Consider the following 24881-nt stretch of genomic DNA (forward strand, 5'->3'; position numbering starts at 1 on the left):
ATTAGTAGGTTGTGGCAGATCGTGCCAGGGAGCGTGGCCAGTTGACCATAAGTTAAAAATGTGTAAAATTGCTTTGTGCTTCCTCTTAATTGACCCAAAGGAAGTCAGAAATCAAGCTGGACAAATTCGTTTTTAACTCATATCTTCATGCTGAAAGATATATAGAGCTGTAGGTTGACTAAAACTTCAGGGATCAGGTCTAGCTGGATAAATGGCTGATACCCAGTGAAAAAGAGAAAGCAGAAAAGTTGCATTAAGGCTATTTCAGGGAAAATATTTTGACTGTTCATTACAGAACAGTTTGAAAAGAAAATGAGGTGTTAATGGTTTCAGTTTTAAATTAAGATTTTTAGAACTGTTTTAAATAAAAGCAAAATGTAACCAATTAAAAACTAGACTGACTCCTCCCATCCAAAACTTGCAAATATGTGAGCTTTTTGGGGCAAGAAAAAATTATCTGAAATTTGGTCTTCTAGTTAGCCTGGAGAAATCCATGATCTTCCAGTCTGGACATTTAAATTAAAAATGCAGTTAATTATTTACATGGACTAGTCTCAAACTCATTCTTTAATTTCAACGAGGAACGTATCTCACTGCTGGGAAGCTGTGGACAACCCTTGAACCAATGTCCAGCAGAGCCCTGCTTCAAATGGAGCAGCACCCACCTTCATGATGCTGCGGGTGCTCCAAATGGAGATACCACAGCCTTGATTCAGTGGTCCACACACATGGTTGTATTAAAGGGTATTTTCAGGATGGACCCCAGAGATGTCAACCTTGGTTGCCAGCAGCCTTTCTCTGCAGGCTTTGTAGGCCATCTAGGAAAAGGGACATGGCTGTAGGCCACTTGTATGAGGAGAGGAACCAGCACTTGAGGGCAAAGCTCATCTCATTGCAGACAGCTGAGACCTGGATTCTCCTTTCTGGGAATTTTGTGGTGGGAGCAGTGACCTGAAATCATGTTCCTCAAGGTCCTCCCAACCTTTGTATGATTTTTTTTTTTTTTTAAACAAAGTTCAGCAAAAATCAGACACAGACCTATTTATTTTTCTTCCCTAGCCTGCTATATTTTTTTAATGCCTGGACCCATTTTTGACTCAGTGACTGACTAACAAAACAGCATCTGACATAAAAGAGTGGTTTGTTTGGGGTTTTTTTTGGCTTTCTTTCCTGTACATTTTTGTCCAAATACGTAATAAGTGCTCCCACCTTAATTTCTTCCCGTCTCCTCCAGACTGCAAGGTGGAGCAATTGCTGATGGAGCCGTAGGGGTGTCTCGGTGATATGTATGGATAGAGAAACCTGACTGGAAACCTTGCACATCTGTAAACCTTGAGCACACCGGACTGGGGCTTCCCCGACCGCTCTCCAGACAAAGCTGGAGCCATTGAACACAGAGACAGAAATCAATACGGACATAATTTTATAATTAAAAAATTGTGCATTTCGATGAACAGCTGGCAGTTATAACCATATCCCGTTCCACTTAATGCAAAAAATACATGTCTGGAACTCAGACATCTGATATTTCTAATGCCACATATCATGACCTCCTAAGACTGTGCTTGTACTAACCTCCTGCATTCAGTTACCAGACAAGAGCCCAAAGGCAGGCCCACCCTATCGTCAACTCTAGCTGATCCTAGAGAGAACCAGTCCCCCTCTTCCAAGGCATTATTTTCACTGAAAAGTCATCATTGCTATCTTTTGATCGAAAATGCCTCTGAAAATCAACATGTGGGACATTAATTGATTTTTTTTTATTAAAAAAGTAAACAAAGAATTTTAATGAGATTTTCTTTTTTTTTTTTTTTTTTCTGTTTCAACATGTCCATGGGGAAATAAGGCTGTTTCTCTACTAGTAAACTAAACAGCATTGTGGCCCGTTGTCTTGTCCAGAGGCCAACTGGCAGCCTGGCCTCAACTCAATTAAACCTTCACAGCCTGGGCAGCACAAGATTCAGCACCCAGGCATGGCGCTGATTAACTCACTAGTATAGACGGAGCTCCAGTGCCCAGAATACCTCCTTCCTTAGCAGAAAGAAATGATACTCAGTGAGCTTTAAAGAGGAGGGGAAGGCATCACCGAGGGGTTACATACTATGGGAGATAGAGGACTGGACTCAGCTCTAGAGTCCCCTGCCAGTCCCTAGCCCCGTGTGGCTGTGAACCCCTTCGTGATGTCAGTTTGTTCCTCCCACAGAGACCTGTGGAGGCAGATGGATTATTTGTCTTCTCTGCATCGACCTAAGTTCTCTGTGGAAACCCCCAAGTCTCGAAGCCTCATTGCATCTTCCCAGGCATGGCAGAGTCTCATCGGTTTCTGGTTCACATCACGTTTGGGAACAAAGACGTGGGTCCACCACTCAGCCTCCCGATAGAGGCATCCTGTGGGCTCACACGCACACACACACACAACAACTTATGCACACACACGGCTTACAGACACAGTCAGGCACAGGCACGTCAACACGGCCACACAGCTTTCAGCTCAGCGCTGGCTCGCATCTCCCACTCGTCCCCAGGGCTTGGGCTGGTGCTGCATGGACACAGTCACATTCACCCAGCCACAGAGCTCTCCGTTCGGGCACGTGGCAGAGAGCAGAGCTGGGGTGATGGGGTGAGAGATTGCACCTCTCTGACATGGCCAGGAGAGGTGTCAACACAGGAGGGAGAGCCTAGAGGCACCCACGCTCCCTCTAGACAGACTGTCTTGGGTGCCAGGTGTCCCAAGATTGCCATGGCTAGACCACTTGTGTCCCTGCCCTTGCTGGGCTACACCACGGGTGTCTCTGCCCTCCGTGCCACATACAGGCAGGTGTGCAGCTGCGTGCACTGAAAGGCAAGAAAATACAGCATCCGTCTTACATGCTGCCAAGCAGGGAGGGAATCCCATGTGTTTGCAGCAATATTTCTCCCTTTAATTTTAGTCACAATTTGTGTTCATTACACAGAAGTCCCTTTTCTCCTCTTGAAGTTCCTTTCTCTGATGGATGTGTGTTGCTACAGAGGATCCAGGATTTGCTGGTGCTGCTATTGGGAGAATGTCAGTCTGGGGTGATTTCTCTGATACGAGATATCTCAGATGTAAGTTACCTCCTGTGCCTTCCTGCTTGCAGGGGGCAACCACACAGTGTCTTGTGGCTACTGCTGACAAGAAGATCAGGAACATGTATTGCTCTGGGTAGGACTTCTACGGCACACAGGTGACTTCTGGCTGGCTGGAGTCTCTATATAGATTTGTCCGTGATCTGTCCATAATCTATACCACAGGCAAAGTTAAGCTAGAGTACACAGGACTGAATGGAGCAAGCCAACAAACACATCCCACCACTTCTCGGGCCTGCGTACCATTTAACCCACAGTCCTTCACCTGCTGGAAGGGCTCCTTTCCACTGGAAATCAGCTTCTCACCTGGAATAGCCCTGCGGACCCTGTGCTTGGGCGCAAGGAGACATCCAGGGAGGAGGCCGACTCTGAAGAGATGGCTCTAACCTGGGAGGAGGTAAAGGGGAAGGGAAAAGGGATTTTTCTTTGCTTTGTGGCTAATCTTTGACACCCTCCTTTGATTTTTTGAGTACAAACAACCACACTGGAGCTGCGTCCTCTTAATTACTGTGGGGGAGAAGAGAAGGAGAAGGGACTTTGCAAAGGAGCAGGCTAAGTGCACATTTTGGGTTCAGATGCTCTCCGCGCTTCCTCCGTGCAAGTCCTGTCTTCTCGACAAGCATCTCTGGGCCATCTCAGTGCCCAGCTCTGCTGCTCTGCCCTGCCATCAAGACCAGCTGTGGGTTCCCTGTTTGCTCCTGTTCCCTCTGCCCCTCTTTGGCCTCTTTTCACCCAGCCGTCAGGCAGAGAGAGCCCTGGCACTGCCCAGTCCTCTCTCTCTTTCTCCCCCATCCTTCCCTCTTCTTCCTCCCTTCAGCACAGCGAGAACCGGCGGGAGTTGATATTCATCTTCGTGACCCCGATGAGCTTGAGTGGCGTGGAGAGGCTGAAGGAGCTCATGAGGGGGAAGTCGCAGAAGAGGTCGGAGAGCTCGTCCCTCTCCTCCAGCTCGTACGTGGCGTCGTTGAGCATGCGCTGGTGCAGGTGGCAGGTCTGCTCGATCTTCAGCTTGTTGATGTCGCTGCGAAGGCGCATGAGCTGCCTCGCCAGTTGCTGGTCCTGCAGGCGCATTTCTGCCTGAAACACAAGATGGAGGGTGGGGAGGGAAGAGGGTATTGGCAAGGGGCAATATTTGCAAATTTGCTCATCATGCTGCTTCCTGCTAGAGGCTGCACCAAATCATTGGAAATGTAACTCATCTAGAGATGCTACGCCATTGTAAAGAACTGGGAGGAAGACAGGGTCTTCCAAGCCACCAATGCATCCCAGTCAAATACCAGCTCAGGATGGTGAATTTTTAGCATTCAGGAAGCCTGTGCCTGTCCAGATTTTCAGGAGCACCAGGAAAGTGGAATTAAAGCCAGCCATGCCAAGGCTATTGGCTTGGGTATCCATCAGCCCAGGCTTCACAGCCTCCATCTCAACCTTAAGCCTGATTTAATTTTGCTCATAAGGGAGCAGCCACAGTGAGAGGTAGCAATTAGAGATGGAAAGGACCTATTAAAAGAACCCCAGAGAACCTATCCCCAAATACTCAGCCTGGGTTTCCAGCCTGCATAAATCAGAGCTGATTCACGGCAGCCGGGAATGTGGCCCTCCACATCCCCTGTGGCTTATCTCGCTGATTTAAAGTGGCTCTTGGGATGGGACCTCCATGGTTTCTCACAGGAGAGAGAACAACTATCCCGCAGGCTAATGAGCTAAGTGTTTCAGATGTTTTTTTTTCCTCCCCTGGCACCTAAATTCAGAAGGTGGAAGATTAAGAAGTGATGAAAGAAAAGAGCTTTATTTTTTTAAAAAATTCCAACTTATAATTAAGTAGAAAATTTATTGCCACAGGATATTGGGAGCAGAGAAGGAAAGAGGTGAACCCGTGGTGAGATTCAGTGCAAGAATCAGCCTTTGTCTGCGGAACAGAAGCAGGCAGAGCTAGAACAGCAGATGCCGAGAAGACAATCCCCACGTCTCACCCCACATCCCTCCTCACAGAAAAGCAACAAGCCACAAAAGCCACAAAGAAAAGACGGTGGTGGGGGAGAAGCCAAACATCTCTTAGCAAACTTTGAGGCTTAAATCTTTCTGTAACAGCTGGAGACAAGGAGGGAGCAAAATGAGCTGGAAAACAGTCCTACATCTGGCCCAATGAGATGTCCTGCCTCTTCCCTTGGTGTTGCCTCCATCGCAGGACATGGACTGGCACTGGAAGGAGCCCCTTGGCACCAAGGCTCCAGATTTTGTTTGATTTTTTTTTTTTCCCCCATGCCAGTGGCTCCCTGGGTGAATCCTGTCCTCACCGACTTCTCAGGGCGTGAGATCTCATCCCCAGCTGCACTGTGCAGCTGCCCTCACCCCAAACCCATCCTTTACCTCGCTCCTTTGATTTGCATCACTGGTTTCTTGGCTCCCTGAGGTTTGAACGAGCTCAGAAACAGACTGAGACTACAGCTATATGTTAAATAGTGCATTGCAACAAAGTCTTTCCACTCAATTGCAAGCAATATCCTGGCATCCTTTGAGCTGAGGACAGCTCTCACAGGCCTAAGCAATTTCCCACAGGCACTCTTCAGGAATTAGCTCAGAGGGATTCATCCTTGGTAGGCATTTGGGATACAGCCACTTTGTCTGGATTTTAACAGCATGGACGCAGCCAAACCATACCAGTTTGCCTCCAGGCCTGAAAATGAACTGTTTACAAGTACAGATGTAGCTCTGGGGGTGCGGGGTAAATTTATTCCTGGTCTTGTAGCTCGTACAAGAAACTGCAGAAGGGAAGGGAAGAGGGAAGATTCCCCTCGGGAGGCTCCGCAGGTAGCCCGGGTATTTCTGCATGAGACCTTTCTGATGCCTGGGCTGCTGCAACAAGGCTGTCAACCTCGGGGTTGCTCTAGCTTGTGGCATAATCCCTCCTCCTCCAGACAATGCCTCCAAATGCGTCAGGATTGTCCCTTGCAGCATTGCCAATCTCACAACAAGGTGAAGCAGCCACCTTAGGAGGTTGAAGGTCTTGGAAGGAAGCCTGGCTCTGCTTCAGCTGTATTCTGCACCTGCCGGGAAGCCCTTTGCAATGCTGTGCTCAGAGACTAAGCAGAGAGCTGACATGAGTATAATGAAAGTTAATCCAAACTAAGCAAGGCTTTTCTCACTCCTGCACCATGGAGGAACCCTGGAGGACCTTGCCTGGTGCTCTCAGCCAGCAATTGGACTCCCGCTCGGTTGCCTGGAGAGGATTAAGTCACCTTTGTGCAAATCTCGGAGTGAATCTCTCTCTCTCTCTCTCCCTCTCCCTCTCTCGTGAAATCTCTCTTGAATTGTTGGCAGGGTTGTGGCCATTTACCTTCTTCAAAAAAAACCAGTATTTTCTTGCAGACCTCATAGCCTGTGCCCCCAGCAGAGTAATGCCACTCAGCAGGTTTTTCTTCTCCCATGTGAATTGCAATGAAAAAAAAAAAAAATTGTCAATATTTTTCTCTATGTCACAATGAATGCTGCAACTTGACATTTTATCAGGAAGGCAATCATGGATGTTATTGAACATGGATGTTATATGACCCTTGGTCATTCTTTCTTGTCAGTTTATCAAGCTACATAAGAAATTTCAACAAATGCTTTTATTAAGTGCTTTGAGGAATGTGGGATTAAAAACCCAACAACAACAAACCACCAAGAAGGGTTTAAAAATGAATTATGAGGCCATTGTGGAGAGGGATGTGAGTTTCGGATTGCTATTTTTCCCTTGCAAGCCAGCTTTCTGCTTTTTGACTGGTTCTTGCTTTCCCTGGGCTGCAAGACAAAGCCCTCCAGTGCAAGTCCTTCAGGTGCTCAATCTCCAGTCACACTTGTTTCCCCCATCGGACCTACTGGCCCTGCTGTTTGCCAAGCTAGCCACGTGGCCCGCTGGCCCACCTGCAGGGTGGGGGCAATGTGGCATGGGGCGAAGCCACTACCCATCTACATTGATCACCTAGGCTGTGGCACCGTCTTGGACACAGCCCTTTCTGGCTGTGCTCTGGGGCTGAACGGGGAAGCAGGGGTGACCTGTCAAATGTGCACTACCAGCCAAGGCTTTCCCAGGGGAATAAAGCCTTCTTCTGCCCTCCAGGAAAGAAAGGTAGATGGGTGAGGAACAAAGTCTAGCAATGGTAGACTAAAGGATGACTTGCACAACGAGGAGATTGCACAGGGGATGAGGGCTGTCACAGCTTGCCTTGGCTTCCTGAGGGCTTGGGATCTCCTTGCATGATGACAGGTCCCATGGAGGTAGGTCCACAGGGTGACAACTGGGCAGGGGGCAGAGCACGAAAGGCCCACTGTAGGTGGGGAGGGTGGGCTGCTCTGCAGGGCATAGCCTTTCTCACTCTTCCCACTCATCAGTGGGGCTTGGCTTGAGATGTAATCACCCTGTCCTCCCTTCATGGACTTGTCCTGTTAAACCCTGCTTTGCTCAAAACCTCCCAGAATATTCACAAAATTTGGGTCAGAACCCAGAAATCCTCATTCTCCTGCCCTTTCCTTTTCTCATGAGTACGAGAAACATTCACTCCGTCCCATGCTGAGGACCAAACCATTGCTATAAATGAAGAATGATCTCTTTTTAAAAGGAGCACTATTGGGTCAGCAGAGCTCCACAAAGCGTCCTGGAAAGATAACGGGATTACAGGGGCCACATAGCAGGAAACCATTGTTTTTTGATTTACACAGTTCACCCAGAAGGCCAGTCACTACAAAGTAACTGGATGCACCAGTTCATCTGTGTCGGATGACAGCATGATCCCACACACTGTGCAGTGTCCTAGAGAAACCCGTGGGGAGCACCCAGCAGAAGCCATGCATTTTGCTTCCCTCGAGTCTCACACACCAAATGCAAGAACAGCCTCAGGTATGTCTTGCTCTCACAAACTGCTTTTTGCCTTTCTCCCACCTCTTTCTGCACATCCAGCTCCATCAGGCAAAGAGCTGCCTTTCATCTGCATGGTTGGATCACGCTGTTGGGATGGACAGGCTGCTGGTTTGAACTTCCCCGGGTGGGAGTGGAACCAAACTTCCTGGCAGAGGAGCTACTGCAGCTCCTAGACTGAATCACAGAGCTGGACCACAGAGACCCAAAGTCTTATGAACTCAGGAAGGATTTTCTGTTTGGATTGAGACTCATAGTCTCCTGGGGATGTTTAATATGGGGGACAGAGAAGTTTTGGATGTATCTTTGCCTGCTGTCCAGTCTAGGTGGCTTAGCTCAAATAAATAGGTAGAAGTAGCTCAGGGTATAGCCTAGACTTGTCTTCAAGTTTGCCTTAACCATATGGTCACAGAGGGGAAGACCAATAATGTTCCTATTGCCCGCGGTCCATCTCCTTGTGTGGGAAGTACCAGCAGAGAGCACCTCGTGGCATGGAGGTGCGGAGCTCCTTGGGACCTCTTCCCAAAAGAGAAGTGCCCTGTGGACAGCATCCCAGTCTGTGGTCCATGAAGCTCAGGGTGATGGTCTATGAAGAAGTGGCTGCTCCCATGGGACTAGTCCTTTTTATTTCCAAAAGCTCAAAAGAAACTTAAATCTAAACTGGTGCTTTCCTGAGTGCAGACACTTGGATTCAAGCATGGAGAAGCACAGGCCAGTTATTAGACCCTTGCCGAATGCTTCGGAGAAGTCAGTGAAGTCTGTGTTTTGGTCTGAGGCTTCATCTTCAAAAGTGCTCAGATGCCACCCTGCCATGGATAATTTTAGATGCTCATGCCCTTGTGGTGCAAAGCCCCAAATCAGGTGTCTCATCTCCTTCTGCAGTGCTTGGGAGTCACACATGACCAAAGTCCAGGATACTTGCTAGCTGACACATGCAAAGCCTGATGTGTGTCCCAGATCTCACCCTTCTACAGTGTTGAGTGTAGTCTGTGTTGACTCCCTCAGAATTAATCTTCATATTACCTTTCCTGAGGGAGGTAGTTACATCTCATTTTTGTTAAATTAAGAGGTGCTAAAATGCATTCAGGTTTGGGAATGGTGTACCTAGGACAAACCCCAGTGCCAGAGGAAAAGCCTGGCTGCTTAGCATGAGTGAGACGAACAGAAGAACATCTCAGTTGACTTACTCAGGAGAAGACCACATCAATTCTCAGATGCTTCTGCAGTTACATTTCTGCTACGCACATAAATCCACAACCACTCCATGAAACACCCTCCCTTTCCACAACAGGATGGCTGCACCCAAGCTGCCCCTTGGGGATGCTCCTGTTCTGTGATAACTCCTAAACTGTGCCCCAGTTCTAGCAATTTAACAGTAGAGATGACCCCACTCTGGTGCCTGTGCTGATTTCCTTTCACTGCTTTAAATACAAATATGGACAAATCCTTCCTGGGCCTGCTACATAGCAGAGGACTCCCAACACAGGCCAATCATCTCCATCACAATATCCTTGCTCTAGACTCCTTCTCCTCTCCACCTCCAAACAACCCCAGAGCAATCTGCAACAAGGCTCATGTCAACACTTTTTTTGGTGCTGCATTGTTTAAATTCACTTAAGTACTTGTTCAGCCAATATCAGTATCCCAAATGGAGATAATATTTTATAGTAATTGTCTGACCAACAGGACGTAGGTGGTTTATGATTTCCCAGGAGAGAGCATCAGACATTTGTGTCCCTTTTCAAGAGTCTTTCCTACATTCTGGCTCTCACACCTCAGATTTCAGTGCCAAACATTAGTGAATTTGAGACAGAAAATGTATTTTCATACTGGGACAAAGTCAGAACTGTCCTAAGATGTCCCAGTTCATAGCAGAGTTTTGTTCTTTAACCACATTTAGGAGGAAAATGATTTTGAGGGCTTAATTTTAGAACTTGTAAAACCTGACAAATTCCAAAAAAACAAAGAAGAAAGTACAGTCTGACCACTCTGATCCTTGGGTCTGTCACCGTACCCTGGCTGATGATGGCTTCACTTTCAGCATTGATGAAGAGCAGCTACACTTGACAATGCAAAGGCAAACACGAGGACAAAGAAGAGGCAGGAGGAGCTGAGGAGGGAAGTGGTCTAGCCCCGGAGCAGTTCAGCACATGCTGAGCAATGCAATTTGCTCGTACACCTACACAGAGCCTCTCAAAGGAAAAATAAGTGCAGGAGTTTGCATGTCTGAATAAATCAGCTTCTCTGGGCCAGATTCTCAGCAGGTCCCAGCTGACGTGGCTGGCTGGAGCTCAGTGGACATATGTCAGTCCTATAAACCAGGGCCAGGACTTGATGTGCAGAATCAGGTCCTGGGACAGGTCATGTGGGGTGAAGGACCAAGAATAGCAGATGCACGATGAGACCTTGGGGTTGTCCTTCACTTCTGAACAGGAGGAGCCTGGACCTGGCTGAACCTGAACCAGATCAGACTCTGGAGACATGGAAGCAGATTCCTTGCAGTGTTGGATGGCCGCTTTTGTGTTGACTGGGAGTAATGCTTCAGATTTAAAAATTAACTTTAATTTTAAAGATGGGCACTCCTGGACTATCAATTCACCAGGCAACTAACCTGTGTCACGACCTGTTCTGTAGCACCATGGACAAGCAGAAGTTTGGGTATATGCATACTACTAAATTCACTTTGCTGCCTCTACTGGTTTTGGCTTGGATGGAGTTAATTCCAAAATTGGGTGGTCCCGTACAAGTTGCCTGTTGGGAATAGTCCCCAGCATGTGCAAACTCCTGAAGCTCTAACTGTTTGGCAGGGTACTAACTGATACAAGCCAAAACTATGCTGGGGCCATGCTATTGAAATAACCCAGCCCAAACGTGCTGGTAGCTGTGAGCGGGGTTGCACAGTGTGGGTGATGGAGCTGCACGCCCTGCATCGTTGCACTTCATTCAGTAAGGACATGGGCTGGTGTACTTCTTTCCTGGGTAGAAATCTCTACATGGACCAGGTTTTGCCCTTTCATTGGCTAGATGAATCCTACATACTCTAAATGACTTCTCATGAAGGACTATGTAGAGTGGAGGAGAATTCACCCTGCAGCAGAGGACAGCGTGGTGGAGGCAGATTTCACCCCAACTATGACTACTGGATCATTTCTGGATGATCTTCAGAAAGCTTCCTGGGACACCGACACTTGCTTGGGCCAAGGATGGGTTGTGTGGTGCTCCGAGGTCTATGGTCTTCTACATTAAACTAGACCAGTTAGGTGTGACCTTACCCAAGGTGCAGGGTGCTGACCCCCTGCCTGGCCCCCTCGAGCAGGGTGCTGAGAGATGCTGCCCTTTCTGGCTTTGGCTCCTGCCTTAAGTAAACATAGAAACTTAGACATAACCATATCCTGCTATGAAGTCTTTCTGATTGCTTTACTATCACAACATGGAGATAGATAAACAAGGGAAAAAATCCTGGCTGTATTGGGATGTGTGGAAACTTGTTCGTTTATTTGAAAAGAATCTGGGTTTCATCCTTGAAATGTAATGTGAAATGCATCTTTTTGTTCCAGCATCCTGTGATGCGATGGCCTTGCTGTATTCTCACTGTTTGCTGGCAGCTCTTACCCAACAATAGTGCCTCCAACGTAGCTATTTGGCTGTGTGGTCAGTCAAATACATACTCTCTCTTTTGGGGAAATTGTTCTAAATTACATGAGTCACGTCCAGATCCAGAAAAGACTGGTATAATTAAGAGGCAGGAAAATGGAAAGTGAGGAACAATTAGGGTTTGCTTTGCCCTTTTTCCTCTTTAATTTAAACTTTTAGTTTTCATCAGATGGTGGTTTATACACCACACCCTAGTCTAAAGGGTAGAATCAGACTCTGAGACAATTTATACTTCCCATCATGGGCAGAAACTGACAGAACAAACCAAACCTTTGAAAATTCAGGGCTCTGTGAAGGAAAATCTGCTTCTTACTGTCTTTGGGCATCTTGAGACTTGGGTTTTACATCAAGTGCACTGTGAATTTAAGATTCCATCACAGTTGGAAGCACGGACTCAGATTCAGGTCTCAGATCAGGAACCGAAATTCTCTGGACCACTAAGTGATTTTAGGAGATCGGCTCAAAACTCATCAAAATAGTCCTCGGCTCTTGAAAGCCCTCACTTGCCTTGTGGAAGCCATGGTCCTGAGAAACACCTCAACCACCAAAACTGTGACATCCAGAAGTGTTTCCATAAATAACGTCTCTAGAAATCAATCTAGCTGGGCAAGACTTGATGATCCTAGAGCTCTTTCCCAACCTTAAAAATTCTATGATTCTATGAAATACAGCAAGAGCAACCAAAAGTTGACAAATAAAAATTCTCTGGAGGAAAAGTCACAGAGAATTTTAAAAAGCTGTTATTTGTCGTTGTGCTTGAGAAGTTTTCCTCAAAGACTTCTAGTGCTTATCAAAAGCAAAGCATTTGCACATGAACATTTTCACAAGTGCATCTGAACCACAAGTGATGTCGCAGTTCCCTGGGACCGTATTGCAAATATTTCTTCTGTCAATACAGTTGCAAATGCTGGTGGGACTCACAGGCAAATGTCCAATTAGGCAACAGAAACAAAGCCATGTGACACGCGTTGTTTCCAGTCATGTGGGCCAAATAACAAAGATTTTTCATTGCAATGAGAAGGGAAGGATCACTGAGAAGTGTGGTCTTGTGTCTGCTTGCTCCTATTCTTGGGAAGAACACTGGGGCCCATTCTCCAGCCCTGAAAATAGCTGCTCTGATCTGGTCGTGTCCATCCTGTGGCCTCCAGAAAAGATATGCTGCATCCACGCTTCCTCCTGGGAATTATTCCCAGGCTGTGCTGACTCCTGAGCGGGGTCGGGAGCTGCTTGGGTCAGCACTAGTTGGCCCAGGGCAACTTTGGGCCAAAGACCATGATAGCAACATAGCATATAAAAGATGAGCTTCCAACGTCCACGCCCTGGCTCTGTGTATTTTCCTAGCATAGGTGTAGCATTTTTGTCTTGTCTTCCTCTCTGTCAAACTACCAGTTCATAACTACCAGAAATAAACATATGTGCAAGATAGGTCCCGAGATTGGGATGGGAGGATGACAGAAATGTGGACCAGCTTCTAATGAAGCAGGAGCCAACAGACGATGAACCTGTAAGAGCTGGATGAGGATGGGTCTGAGATAAGGTTCCGATGTCATGCATATGGCATGGAATATTATTCATTAGATATTTCATGGTCAGAACAAGGGGATCCCACAACAGTTTGAAACAAAAGGAAGCACTTGCTCTCACCGTGCAGAAATGACTTGGGGGAAGCAGGTTACCACAAGACCTCATAGAGAGTTATGAGTTTAAAAAAAAAAAAAAGAAAAAAAAAGGGGAAATCAGACAAACACTTGGAGGTTAGATCTGCTAATGACTGCTAAATGCAGTGGTCAGCATACAGTCTTCTGCTGGGGGAGTTCCTAAACTGCCAATAGCCACAAGCTGCAAGAGTAGGTCCAGGGGATGGATCTGGTCATGCTTCCTTCCTGCAGCCCTGAGGAAGCATCCCCTCCCGATCCCCATCAGAGATGAGCTATTGCACCAGCAGTGTCCACATATTCATGGTGTATTCATACCTGCTGTATTCATCTAGTGTTGAGATATAATTAGAGAAGCAGGGGAGGGGGCAAACTGCTAAAAAGTCCTAGCCAGCAGAAACTACCTTATTTCCCCAGCCTGCTGGATGCCAGCAGCGATGCTGAGAAGGGCCTAGCTCCTTCTCTGAGGTTATGGATGCTCTGGCATTCACCTTTTCCCTTCCCTGGGCTGCTCTTGCTCCTGCCAGCCACAGAAAATGCAAGGATTGATTGTTGTCTTTTCATCTGGGGTTAAAGGCAGGTAGGAACAAGGAGTCACTTGTTTCCTCAGTCTTTTTTTTGTTTTTTTCCCCTCTTGAAAAAGCGTGCTATCTAACAGGGACAGGTAATCACTTACCAGTTCCTTCCTGAGCCACGTCAAAGCTTCATCGATGCTCTCAAAGCCACCTATTCTCCCTGAGGTAAGAGTCACCTTGTCCTGGGCAGGGTTCCCATTGAGATGCAGCTGCACTTTCCTCAAGGGGACAGTCTCCCCTGTGGCTTTTTTGTCCTCAACTGCCTCCTCCTCTCCCGCTGACTGGGGGCTCTTCCATGCCTGCTCCTCCAGCTTCGCCTTCCACTCCAGGTAGGACGGGCGCCTGGTCTCCAGTCTCAGCTTCTCTGTCAGTGCCTTGAGGCTCCTCAGGTGGTCATCAGGAGGAGCAGCACCTCCAGAGCCAGCTTCTGTGCTGTCCAGTGCCTCTTCTATTTGGATTTTGGGTAGAGACATCCTCTTTCGGAGTCCAATGGCATATGGGTGTGCTGCAAAGGACCTGGGATGGAGGTGGGAGACCCTCAGCACTGGACCAGTTCCTGCGGTGTGCCAAACACAGCCCCTTGGAGGACAGCTGTGGTGGTGGTGGCTCCTGCTCATGCACCACGCTGGCCCTGGATGAACACCTGGAAGAAAAGCAGATGGTTGATTTCCAGTTTGAGAAGGAAAAGTGAGCGAGAAGGGAGAGACGGCTCCTGCTGCAGTGGAGGGAGCAGAGCGAGGGCTCCGGGAGAGGCACAGTGCCAAGGTGCTCCTGGGGAGCGTTACCTCATCTCAGCTATCTGACTGCTTTTGGGGCAGGAACAGACAGGCTCTGGCTTTTAGGGAAGCTCTGGTTACCTGCATCTCCAGTCTTAACTGATGGGGCCATGAATGGGTTGCCAAGGAGCCCAGGACACATTCGCAGACTCCTCTGGAACTTTATCACACAACCCGACGTCCTCTGGAGTTGCTGGGGGTTGGAGTGTCTATGCACACTGTATTGCTGATTTCCTGGCTGGCAAATCTACATCTTTCCACTTGGGCAAAACAGGACCAGGTGAAGTAAGTCAACCCAAACTTCTCCCAAGAGTTTGAGCCAAAAGGAGAGCTGGGCAAAGTGACTTCCCCGCCCCCCTAGTTTTACAGATTTGTGTTTAGGTCTAAGTTTGCTAAAGATGCCAATCTACAGCCATAAGATTCAGCTCTCTCCTGTCCAGCAGTCTCAGGGCAGGAGCATGGTCCCCAGCCAAGTGTGGGAGTAACTGGGGTGCTGGCACGGCTTGGGTTCAGATGCCTGTGCTCAGACAGACTTGGCCTGTGGTTTCCATCACTGGACACATCTAGTCTGCCCACTGGGAAGGGTCCCAATGCTCCCCTTGAAAACACCCAGGTGGAGGACTAGCACAGAGTCCTGGAAAAACTCCTAGTTCCTCCTGCCATGAGCTGTGGGCTTGGAGAAGCCGTGCCCACAGCCAAAGGTGGCCTACCAAACCTGCCTCCGTGGGACCTGGTGGGACAGAGGACTCTTAACAACTCCGCAAGGGTTAAGCTCAGGCAGCTTCTGCATTCATTTCATGGTAGGATCAGATAAGTGACTTTCTCAAGGTTGTAAGCTCATCTATGGCTGAGCTAGGAATAGATCCAGAGCTCTCGTCTACACGTCGAACACAAAACAAAATACTTTTTTGCTTGCCTGGTAACATGCCAAGAAAGACCAGCCGGGACGTATTCAGCTTTCTAGCTGGATGCACTAAACCGCAGCGATATGAGTTACTCAGCCATTCTTTTCCTTGCTATTTGTGCCCACAAAGACATGTGTAACTCTGAAATCCAGACCATAATTATGCCGCTCGAACCTTTTCAGTAAGAAGATTCAATTTAAAATAAACACCAACAGAAAGCAAGATTTATCCCACAATTGTGTGCAGGCACATGAGCTGAACGAGGAGTTGATAGTATACACACAGACAGTCTGGGGGTGGAGAATTAATCATGTTGTGGTCTTATTCCTGCTCTTATTTATGTTAATGAGAGTTTTACGGTGAGCGGGAGCAAGCACAGATACTATATCTGGTTGAAGCCAACAGCTCTCACGTCTGGACCAGCAACAATTTTCCTTTTTCTGTTAAAAAATAGGTTGTATGGAGGGGAAGGCAGAGGACTGCCCTGTTGGAGAGTCAGGTCCTGCACCAGGTCTTGCACGGATGCTCTGCAGAGCTGAGGGCCTGTCGATGAATTTCACTTGCCTCCAGAAATCAGTAACGGAGAAACACCTAACGACTTTAAAGACCTCATCTTTGAGGTTTTTTTCTGTCCATTGAGATGGAGATTGCTAGGGGTGGCCAAAACCAGCAGCCCAATAAAGTCTGCTGCAGCTCCACACTGGGCTACTGGGTTTGGTAACCCCTAACAGAGATAATATTTTTATTGTAAGGCTGACTTTTCTTAATGCCACAGCTACAAAGCAGAGCCCCAACAATCTCCTTTGTCTTGTGTCTTCAGCATGTATAAAATCCTCAGGGTGGAAGAGTCTATTTTGAGTCCTGGGTACAGCTCAGTTAGCTTTAACAGCATTAGACTCTGAAAGCACAGCAGCAGTCTGGAGCATCCCCTTTGCCAGGACCTTGCTGCCATCTCTCCTTCCCCATCACCATCTCCTGGCAGCTGTGGAGGGATTTGATTTTTCTGCCCCGAAAACGGCACGGATCCAACCCATCCTTCACCTCCTCCCAGGTGCAACGCGAAACCTCTCATTCATTCTGTAGGGACACCCCCTAAATAGGTACGTCTGTTTCCCAGCCTGTCCAAACTCAAAAACGACAGAAAGGAGACGCCTATAATTTCCTATCAATATCTTGGACTTGGGTCAAAGATCTGCTGTAGAAAAAGAGATCTGAAAGTGGTAAGCGTGTGAAAAATGTCTGTGTGTGAGGCTGTAATACAAACCTGTTTGCTGCCTGAGACCTACTTAATTCCCAGGAATAAGCCTGGCCTCTGGCTCAAGACAACAGACGTCTCCCGGTCTGCCTGCCCCAGGCTCAATTTCCCCCTAGGCTGCTCTGCGCAGGGCAGTTTAAGTGATTAACCCTTGATTTGTCTTCATTAACACACTTGCCAGTCTCAGGGGGCTGGTGCCATGCCTAATTAGTAGTAACAGGAGTTCAACACCAAAATGGGATGAGGGTCTGCTCCCACCTCACTAAGACCCTTTGCTCAGGGGTTTCCCCCTTCCCTTACATAAACCCTGTCAATCCTGAAGGCACATGACACATCATATCATTGAGACAATTAAAAAAACCCTTTAATTTCTTTCTTGGGTTAGGATTCCATCAGAGAAGTCAGCTTAACTGACCTACTCTGCAAGCCATAATGCAAAGGGATTAGCAGAAGCACAGGACACGGATGGAGAAATAACAGGACTGGATTGGGTGTGAAGTCCTACCACGCCAAGACTCACGGAGCTGGCATGCCCTGAGGCTTGGCTTTCGCATGGTTGCAGGTCAGCCATGCAAATCCTTCCCTCTCCCACACCAGACACACCTTGTGAAGCTCATGGGGTGTCCTTTGCTCTATGAAACCAGGTCCAGCGGCAGAATCTGCCACCACAATGTCCCACTGCAGCCATTCCTCCAGCCCTGAAGCAGATGCAGAAGAACTGTCCCCATCACACACCCTCGGACATCCCTGCCCATGCATTAGAGCCAGGGAGCAGGAGAGCCACGTGAACATCCCCTGACAAACCAGGTGCGATGGGGCAACTACTAAGAGGCAGAGGAACGTGCACAGGGGTGTGAGAAAAGCTTTGCTTTATCATCGCTGATGATGGATAACAATAAATTCAGATGCTGTTCACAGTCAAAAGGGAGATTGCACAAAATGATGCTAGGCACAGCCTTTTACCCTGCGGGAGTTTTACGTGCCTGAGAAGTTTCATACGTCTGTACCTTCCCCGTCAGCTCTCTGCCCTGGTCAGCTTTGAACATGAGGCATTCATGAAACAGCATTGCTTGGTATGTGCTGGACCAGGGCAGCACAAATACAGCCTGTTAAATTAAGGGCTATAAATAAGGATACACGGTACTTTGGAAGGTCATGTGCTAGGGAGCAAGAGGTCAAGGAGAAGAAAGAAAAAAAAACAAAGGGAGAAACACTCAGGATGGAAATGAGAGGGAAAAAGCAGAATAAATAAAACTATCAGCTAGGACAGAGGTGTGGGGAACAAATTATTCTTCTCCCTTCACTATTCCTGGTGGACTGCAGCTGTAATACCATTTTTTATTGCAGAGGAGCAGCAATAAGATTCTATATTATTCTGATCATCTAATCTCTGAGAAGAAAAAAGAGCCTCAGTATGAGACAGAGCCCAGGCTGAGGGAAGTCTCTTTGTGAGATGACGGCGTGCCTGCATGGCCCATGGATGACATTTCTGACATGGGTTAAACAGGGCAGAGATAATGGTTCAGCTTGTTAATGACCTTCAAAAAGCATTTCAGCCCCTTTTATGCCTCAGTTTCCCTCTCACTGAGTAGGCAGTTCATGCAACTCTGATTGAGATTCAGCTCTGGTATCTTCAGGTCTCTCCATCTCATCCGGGACCCTATGCTCTGACTATAATTGGTGCAGGGGTAATCTCTGTGAGCCAAGGAGTTTGGAATGTGGTTCCCCTGACCATTTGCAGGCATTTGCTCCAAGGGTTTCTATAGGTGTCACCCTATGTGCCGTATAGACACCCCTTGGTCCTTCAGAAGAAAACCCTAGAGTCAATTGCACCTGCTGACACCATCATAGAGCTCTGCAGGTCCCCGTGGGTGAGGACAACCCTGAACCTGAAACAGCGGGCTGAAAAAATACCGAGGTGGAGCGAGAGGTGGGGTGACAGTGCCCGGTGTGCATACTCCGTGCAGGGAGAGCTGTGTTTGCTTTCTGTCACAGCATAGCGAAAAGACGGGGATGGTGTGGGGGTGGGTGACACCCCCCGTCCCCGGGAGGTCTGCAGCAGGTTGACAGCGGGGCAGCGAGGAGAAGATGCCTGTGCAAGGGGGTTGCCATAGCAATGGAGTAAGGGAGGACTCCAGCTGCTGCACGGTGGTGGATGGAGGCTCCAGAGCATCCTCCGGGCAGTGGAGATGCCGAGACCCCGGGCAGTGGACGAAGGGAGGACAGACCCATCTGGGTCAACACTGCGGCTCCTTTGAACCGGTGGTTCCCTTTCAGGGAGGCTACACATGAATAACTCCTTTCCCCATGCCAAAATGACCTCACTCAGGAGAGGAGCTGCTGTGCTGTGTGGGCTTTGGTGAGCTCAGGCTCTTCCTCTCCCTGGGGTCCCCTGCCACAGACACCCCAAGCAGCATGGTTGTAGCATGCTGCTCTGCACAAGGGTTCAACAGAGATGGAGAGCAAATCGCTCTCCTGGCTGTCCCACAGGCTCAAAGGAGAGCCAGTCTCCCTGGGTTATATTATCCAGTGTTTGGCCACCCGATCCCTTTCTGTAGCACCTGAAATCTGCTCCTACAGAAAACTGATCTGGTTCCCAAATGCCTTTCTCACCTGTCCCAAAGTGACCTTCAGCCTCCCTCCCCTCAAAAGGAGACGATGCCAGCAGCCTGAAGATGAGCCCAATCCTGAATCCAGGACTCTCTCCAGGGCAGAGGCTGCCGCTGAAATCGCCGTGTTAGGGTCAGATGCTCTCTGCCTGCTCAGCGTGGTTGGGACAGGATGGAAGGGGGTCTGTCCATGTAAGGCTGGAGGGGTCATGGCAGAGTCCCCAGCCCTCGGTTAGTGCCCACTGGACATAGTGCCCATGGACACCTCCTGGCCACACTCATGTGGGCTGTGACCTTGGCCCTTCTTCCCGGGGACAAAGACACCAAAGTGACCAAGCTGGGCATCATAAGCAGGAATGCAGGTCTACGTTTGGTGACCCTTCCTTCAGGTCTCTTTGCAGGGCTGCCCACATTGGCTGTGCCCCTTCACACACACAGAGACCTGACTTTCAGCCTAATACACGACAAAAGCCCAGGCAGGAGCCAAGTTTTTGTCACCAGGCTGATCCAGAATGTAATGCCCTTGCAGGGATTTGGAGAGGAGGTCACAGAGATGCACCATGCCCCCATGCAGTGGGCTGAGATATGGGCACAGCACCTGGCTTAATGGGATCCTGAGTGCACCTGGATATTCCCGCCCGTTTACTGCCTTGAACAAACCCCCAGAAGACCTCCCAGACAACTCAGATGCTAAGGTCAGCAGTGGGGAAGCAGCCCCTCCTGCTGCTTTAGCCCTTCAGATGTAGATGTGGAATTCACAGATACACAGGGGCAAGAGGGAAGAAGTGGGGCTTTCCATTCACGTATGACCTAGAGGAGGGTGAGGGTTCACCCTGGCACATCCTTCTGCCCAAATGACCCCCAGATGGACCCGCAAACAGTACAATGAAGGGAGGAGGGGAGGGCAGTGGGTGACTGCAGCCGATCCACCAGCCTGACAAGAGGAGCAGAGCAGAAATGCAGAGATAACAGGGGACCAGTTTGTACTCCCTGCCCTAAGGTATTTCTCCTATGCTGATCTCCAGCATCACTAGCAGAGTCAGAACCTGCTTCAATAAATACATCTACCCCTTCCTGTCTGGCTACCTCTTATCCCTCCTGCCTCCCCTGCACAAAATCGAGCAGGCTCCTTGCAAGGAAGCAGAATGGAGGTTGCTGCCTGCTTTAGATGGACCTGGCAGCTCCATTTTCAGACCAGCTCAGTTCTCATCAATCAGCAGATTTCCAGTGGTCGGGTGGAAATCCTACACGAAGATGGGCATTGCCAGATGTTTGGCATTCCCACAAACCAGTCTTCCAGCGAGTGGGAAGCATTTGCAAACTGGGAAACTGGAGGGGGGGGGGGGGTCAATCCTTTCAGCCCATCAGCCAAAAACACCTCTTGGTGAAGACACCCCATCCACCCCAGTCATCTCTGGTAAGGTCTCTTGAGATGCAAAGGGAGCCACAGATTATGGGCAAGGGTTGCTTCTCTGTGCCTTGCCCCAGGGTCCTAGCAGGTCCTGGGATGTAATCCTGGAGGTGGCATGCCTAACCTGTCCCAAGAAATGCCCCCAAAGGACCTGTGGTTTGGCAGAGCCAGTTCCTTATTTTATTTTCCCTGCTGCTACCCCAAACACAGCCACGTTTCAGCAAGGAAAGAGCAGATGGAGCAGGCAGGAACCTCTGTGCCCGTGCAAACAGGGTAATGTGAAGGGCTGGGACTCCTTGGGAATGAGCCAGATCAAGCTGAGAAATGCTCTCTTCCCAAGAGACTGGCACAGGGAGTTATTTTTTCCCTAAATGCAGCATGGAAGGGTATATTTTCAGGAAAAAAAAAAAAAACAAAACACACCTCTCTTTCCGTCTTTGCTGGACTTCATTCTGCCCAGCGCTGAGCTCCCCCACACTGAGACAAGCCACTTGAGACCCCCAGGCTCCAAGTTAAAGTGATCGGGGGAGCAGGGTCAGCCCCCGGTGATCCCCGAATCCCCTTTACATGCTCCCTGTCCCATCCAATTACCTGCCCTGGGAGTTGCCTGAGCAATGATCGTACAAGAGCTGTATTCAGACCTGCCTTCTCCCAGTGCTGAGCAGCACTTTGTTATTTAATATTATTTAAGGCAAGCTGGTTGCAAACAGACCTCGACTCCCTCCCCCCCCCAAAAAGGCTACATTACTCTGAGGCTGATTATTTATTTTTTTCTGCAGCGTCTCTGCTACATTTTGCAAATACCTAATGGCTGCGGAGCTATTGCAAGCCCAGAGCCCGGGAGAAGCCGGATCCCTCCCATTCTGCTTTATTTTTTGTGTCGTACAGATGCCCCCATGAAGAGGTACCACTGCGATGGTCATTCGAAAGCAGAGAAGACCTGAGATGCAAATAACAGTGACAGCCCCAACGTGCTGAAATGATGGCTGGCAGAGAGAAAACCCACAGTAGCCAAAACAGGCTTGTTCCCACTGAAAAGTGGGGTGTCCATAGGATACTGGGAATGAGCAGACAAAGCCAAGGGAATCAGCTGGACACAGATCCTTGCTGGAAACAAGGCACTTGGTTTTCATCCATTTTACCCCCACTCCACTGAGGTCCCTGATGTAGAAAAGCTCCGAAGGGCAGAGCAGTACCGAATAATACAGGGAGCATCACAGAAAAATAGGGAGGGGTCTCCTTAGCCCTGCGTGGGTGCCCGTTGTGGGAGAGGTGTCGGTCTGCACAGACTGGAGAGGGTGCAGGGGTGCAGGCTGTATGATTTGGGAGGTGTGGGTGCAGGGCTGTGCATCGCACCCGGGCGTGCGGGCTGGGGTTGCACAAGTGCTTGTGCTGGGAGGGGTGTGGGCTGATGGTATTATTTTAGCAATTAGCCGTAAGCTCTTCTAAAGGGCTCTGAAGAAGTTCTGGGTGATTTTTTTTTTTATTTTTTTTTTTTATTTTTCCCCTCAGTGTTAACATGAGCTGCAAGGGCCAGACCTGAGCAGGTGGAAACCTGCTCTGCTCAGCACACAGTGCCTGCTTCAAAAATCAAAGGTAGCTACGCCCTGCGAGGCCACCACGCTTTATCCATTATGTCTGCACTGCACAAGCCGATAAACCTTTCCAGGGCTCTTGGCAATCTCGGGGAGCGGGCAGAGGGAGCAACAGGTGATCATCCCAAAACCTGGCCAGACTCTTCCCCATTACACCCCAGTCAGTGCAGAAAAATCCCCCTGAAGGTGGTGAGTACCCCCACACTGCTCCCAGCTGAGAGCAAAATCCACAAATCTTATTGTAAAGGAGGACTCAAACCCTGCTCTGATTTCCAGCCTGTCCCAATCAATGGGGATCCACTGTGCCGGCCATCTCCAGGGGATTTTGGCAAGGCGGGAGACTGTGGTTGGGGAGGACAATGCTAGCCCCCAGCCCCACCACTTCGTAAGCAGCATGCCAGACCCCAGTGCTCAACTTCACAGTGCATGGGGTCCCCTTCGTCCCCACCTCGATGCTCCCCAGGGACCTGATCCTTGCTGCTACCCCTTTCTGCGGGGCTAGAAAAGCTGAGGGGTCCCCTCTAGCACCGGGCATCTCTCAGACAGCTCCCGACCTGGGTGCAGCGGGGTGTCCCCAGGGTGGCTGTGCTCTCCCACAGCCCCAGCACGGCCAAGCCAACGCAAGCAACAAACTTACCGGGGACCGAGTCAGAGAGAAGATTGCACAGACATCTTGGCTCCCTCCTTCCGCCTCGGGTCTCCAACTCAGTATTTGCAGAGGAGTGTCACCAGTGCCTTCAGGAGACTGTCTCATCCTCCTCTCTGTCTCGCTTCAGAAATCTGTGTGTGTGTGCTGGGGATTTTTTTTTTTTTATTTAAGGGACTTTTTTTTTTTTTTTTCCCCAGCGGTTGCGTCAGGCCTGTTGCCTGGAGACAGGCGAGCTATTCCAGTTTGAGCTTTTCAGTCCAGATTTCCTGTCTCTCTTTCATTCATACCACCAAGCCCTGAACCTACCTCCCACCAAGCAATAACCCTGGAGAGACCTGAAAGGGAGGAGCTGCACAGCCTGGGTCCTAAACATCCTCCGACTCCGGCACCCAAACGAGGGAGGAGGGGTAGCGATGCCCTCGGCGTGGGTAACAGGGATGAAGGGGTGCTGTCAAGGGCAGGGACCCAAAAGGCTTGCAGAAGGTGCCTGGAGAGCTGGTGTACTCCCAAAGGAGCCTGCGGCTCTTCCCGACATGAACCAGGCTGGTGTCCCCGCGGCTGTTCTCGTTGCATGCTGCGGAGAGCTATGAGCCCTTCTCCAAGGAGCCTGGGGTCCTCTGGCACTCGGGAGAGCTCTGGGATAACGTTTTCCAGATGCCACGGCTTGCCCAGGGGTCAGTGCGTTTGTGGAGGGGAGTTTTGCAAGGCTTCATCAGCGTGTCCGGGAAGCCCTGGGGTGGGTATCTCAGGGCATCGTGGCTAGTACCCCCTTGCTGGCACCATTCATCCCCAGACAGAAACCAGCTCAGAAAACAGCCTTTGCCTGTCTTTTGTACTGGGAAAGTGCCTGTTGCTCCCATGTCTCCCCCAGTGGGGCTGGAAACCATTTTAACTGCCTCCAAAGAGGGAGTGGTAGAGGCACGTGCCCCAGCTGCTGGCTGATTCAGGACCAGAAGCAAAGGCAGGGGACGGAGGGGATTTCTTTCCTTCACAAGAAGCTGAAATTTTAACCCCTCAAAGCCTGGGGACAGCTCTCAAAAGCATCCCACACATCCATCCCTCATGCAGCTATGGCACGTCTGGTGTCTCAGGACCACTGGCCATGTTTGCAAACCTGGTGGTGCAAAGGGTTAAGTGTTGGCCATCGACACCTAACCATCCAGGCTTCTTCCCACATTCAGCTTTTGTGAGAGAAACCCCCTCACAGCCTCCTTTTATCTTTTTTTTTTTTTTTTTTTTTACCCTTCCTTTCTCCTGCCTAAACCATCCCTCCTCTCCCCCACGGGCATCAGGGAGATATTTACAGCCCTTTCCTGAGTCTGGCATCCCAACAAGGGCCTTACAAAACGCATCACAGGGCTGGGATTTCCCACCTCCCTTCAAATGCCAGCCAGACTGGGGGTGCCTCAGACCCCCCCAGTAATTTAGAGGCTGTGTCTGTACAGCACCCGGCACAGGGGCAGTGGGCACCCTGCAAGATACAGCAATGCAGACTCAACAGCATTTTTTATGCAAATGCAATTTTAATTTTTTTTTTTTTTTTTTTTTTGCTTTGCCAGCACCTTTTTTTGTCAGATTTCAGATATGCATATGCAAACTCAGTCTGGTGATCAGCTCTCGCTGTGCTGCAGCTTGCACCCGCCCTTCCTGGGGCTGGTGATGATGGAGAGGAACCAGGGAGATGGAAGAGCTGTTGCCTTCATGCTAAAACCATCTGACATATCTACAGCTGCGTTTAAGCTCTTAGCAGCAAACAAATGGTTCAACATTTCCCGCAACATCTCATCAAAACAAA

General features: G+C 49.2%; 1 protein-coding gene across 1 annotated transcript; it reads right to left on the reverse strand.

Annotated features, from left to right (window-relative positions):
* Nucleotides 1-1406: 1406 nt before the first annotated feature.
* Nucleotides 1407-23988, reverse strand: FAM167A (family with sequence similarity 167 member A). Its single transcript, XM_075750381.1, has 3 exons — nucleotides 23075-23988; nucleotides 13988-14529; nucleotides 1407-4185 (listed from the first exon to the last, which is right to left on the reverse strand). Exons 2-3 carry the CDS (start codon nucleotides 14501-14503, stop codon nucleotides 3922-3924), a joined length of 780 nt encoding a protein of 259 aa, XP_075606496.1. The 5' UTR covers nucleotides 14504-14529; nucleotides 23075-23988; the 3' UTR covers nucleotides 1407-3921.
* Between the last annotated feature and the right edge of the window lie 893 nt (nucleotides 23989-24881).

Source organism: Balearica regulorum, chromosome 3 (genome assembly GCF_011004875.1).
Source record: "Balearica regulorum gibbericeps isolate bBalReg1 chromosome 3, bBalReg1.pri, whole genome shotgun sequence".
In the NCBI taxonomy this organism is placed as follows: domain Eukaryota; kingdom Metazoa; phylum Chordata; class Aves; order Gruiformes; family Gruidae; genus Balearica; species Balearica regulorum.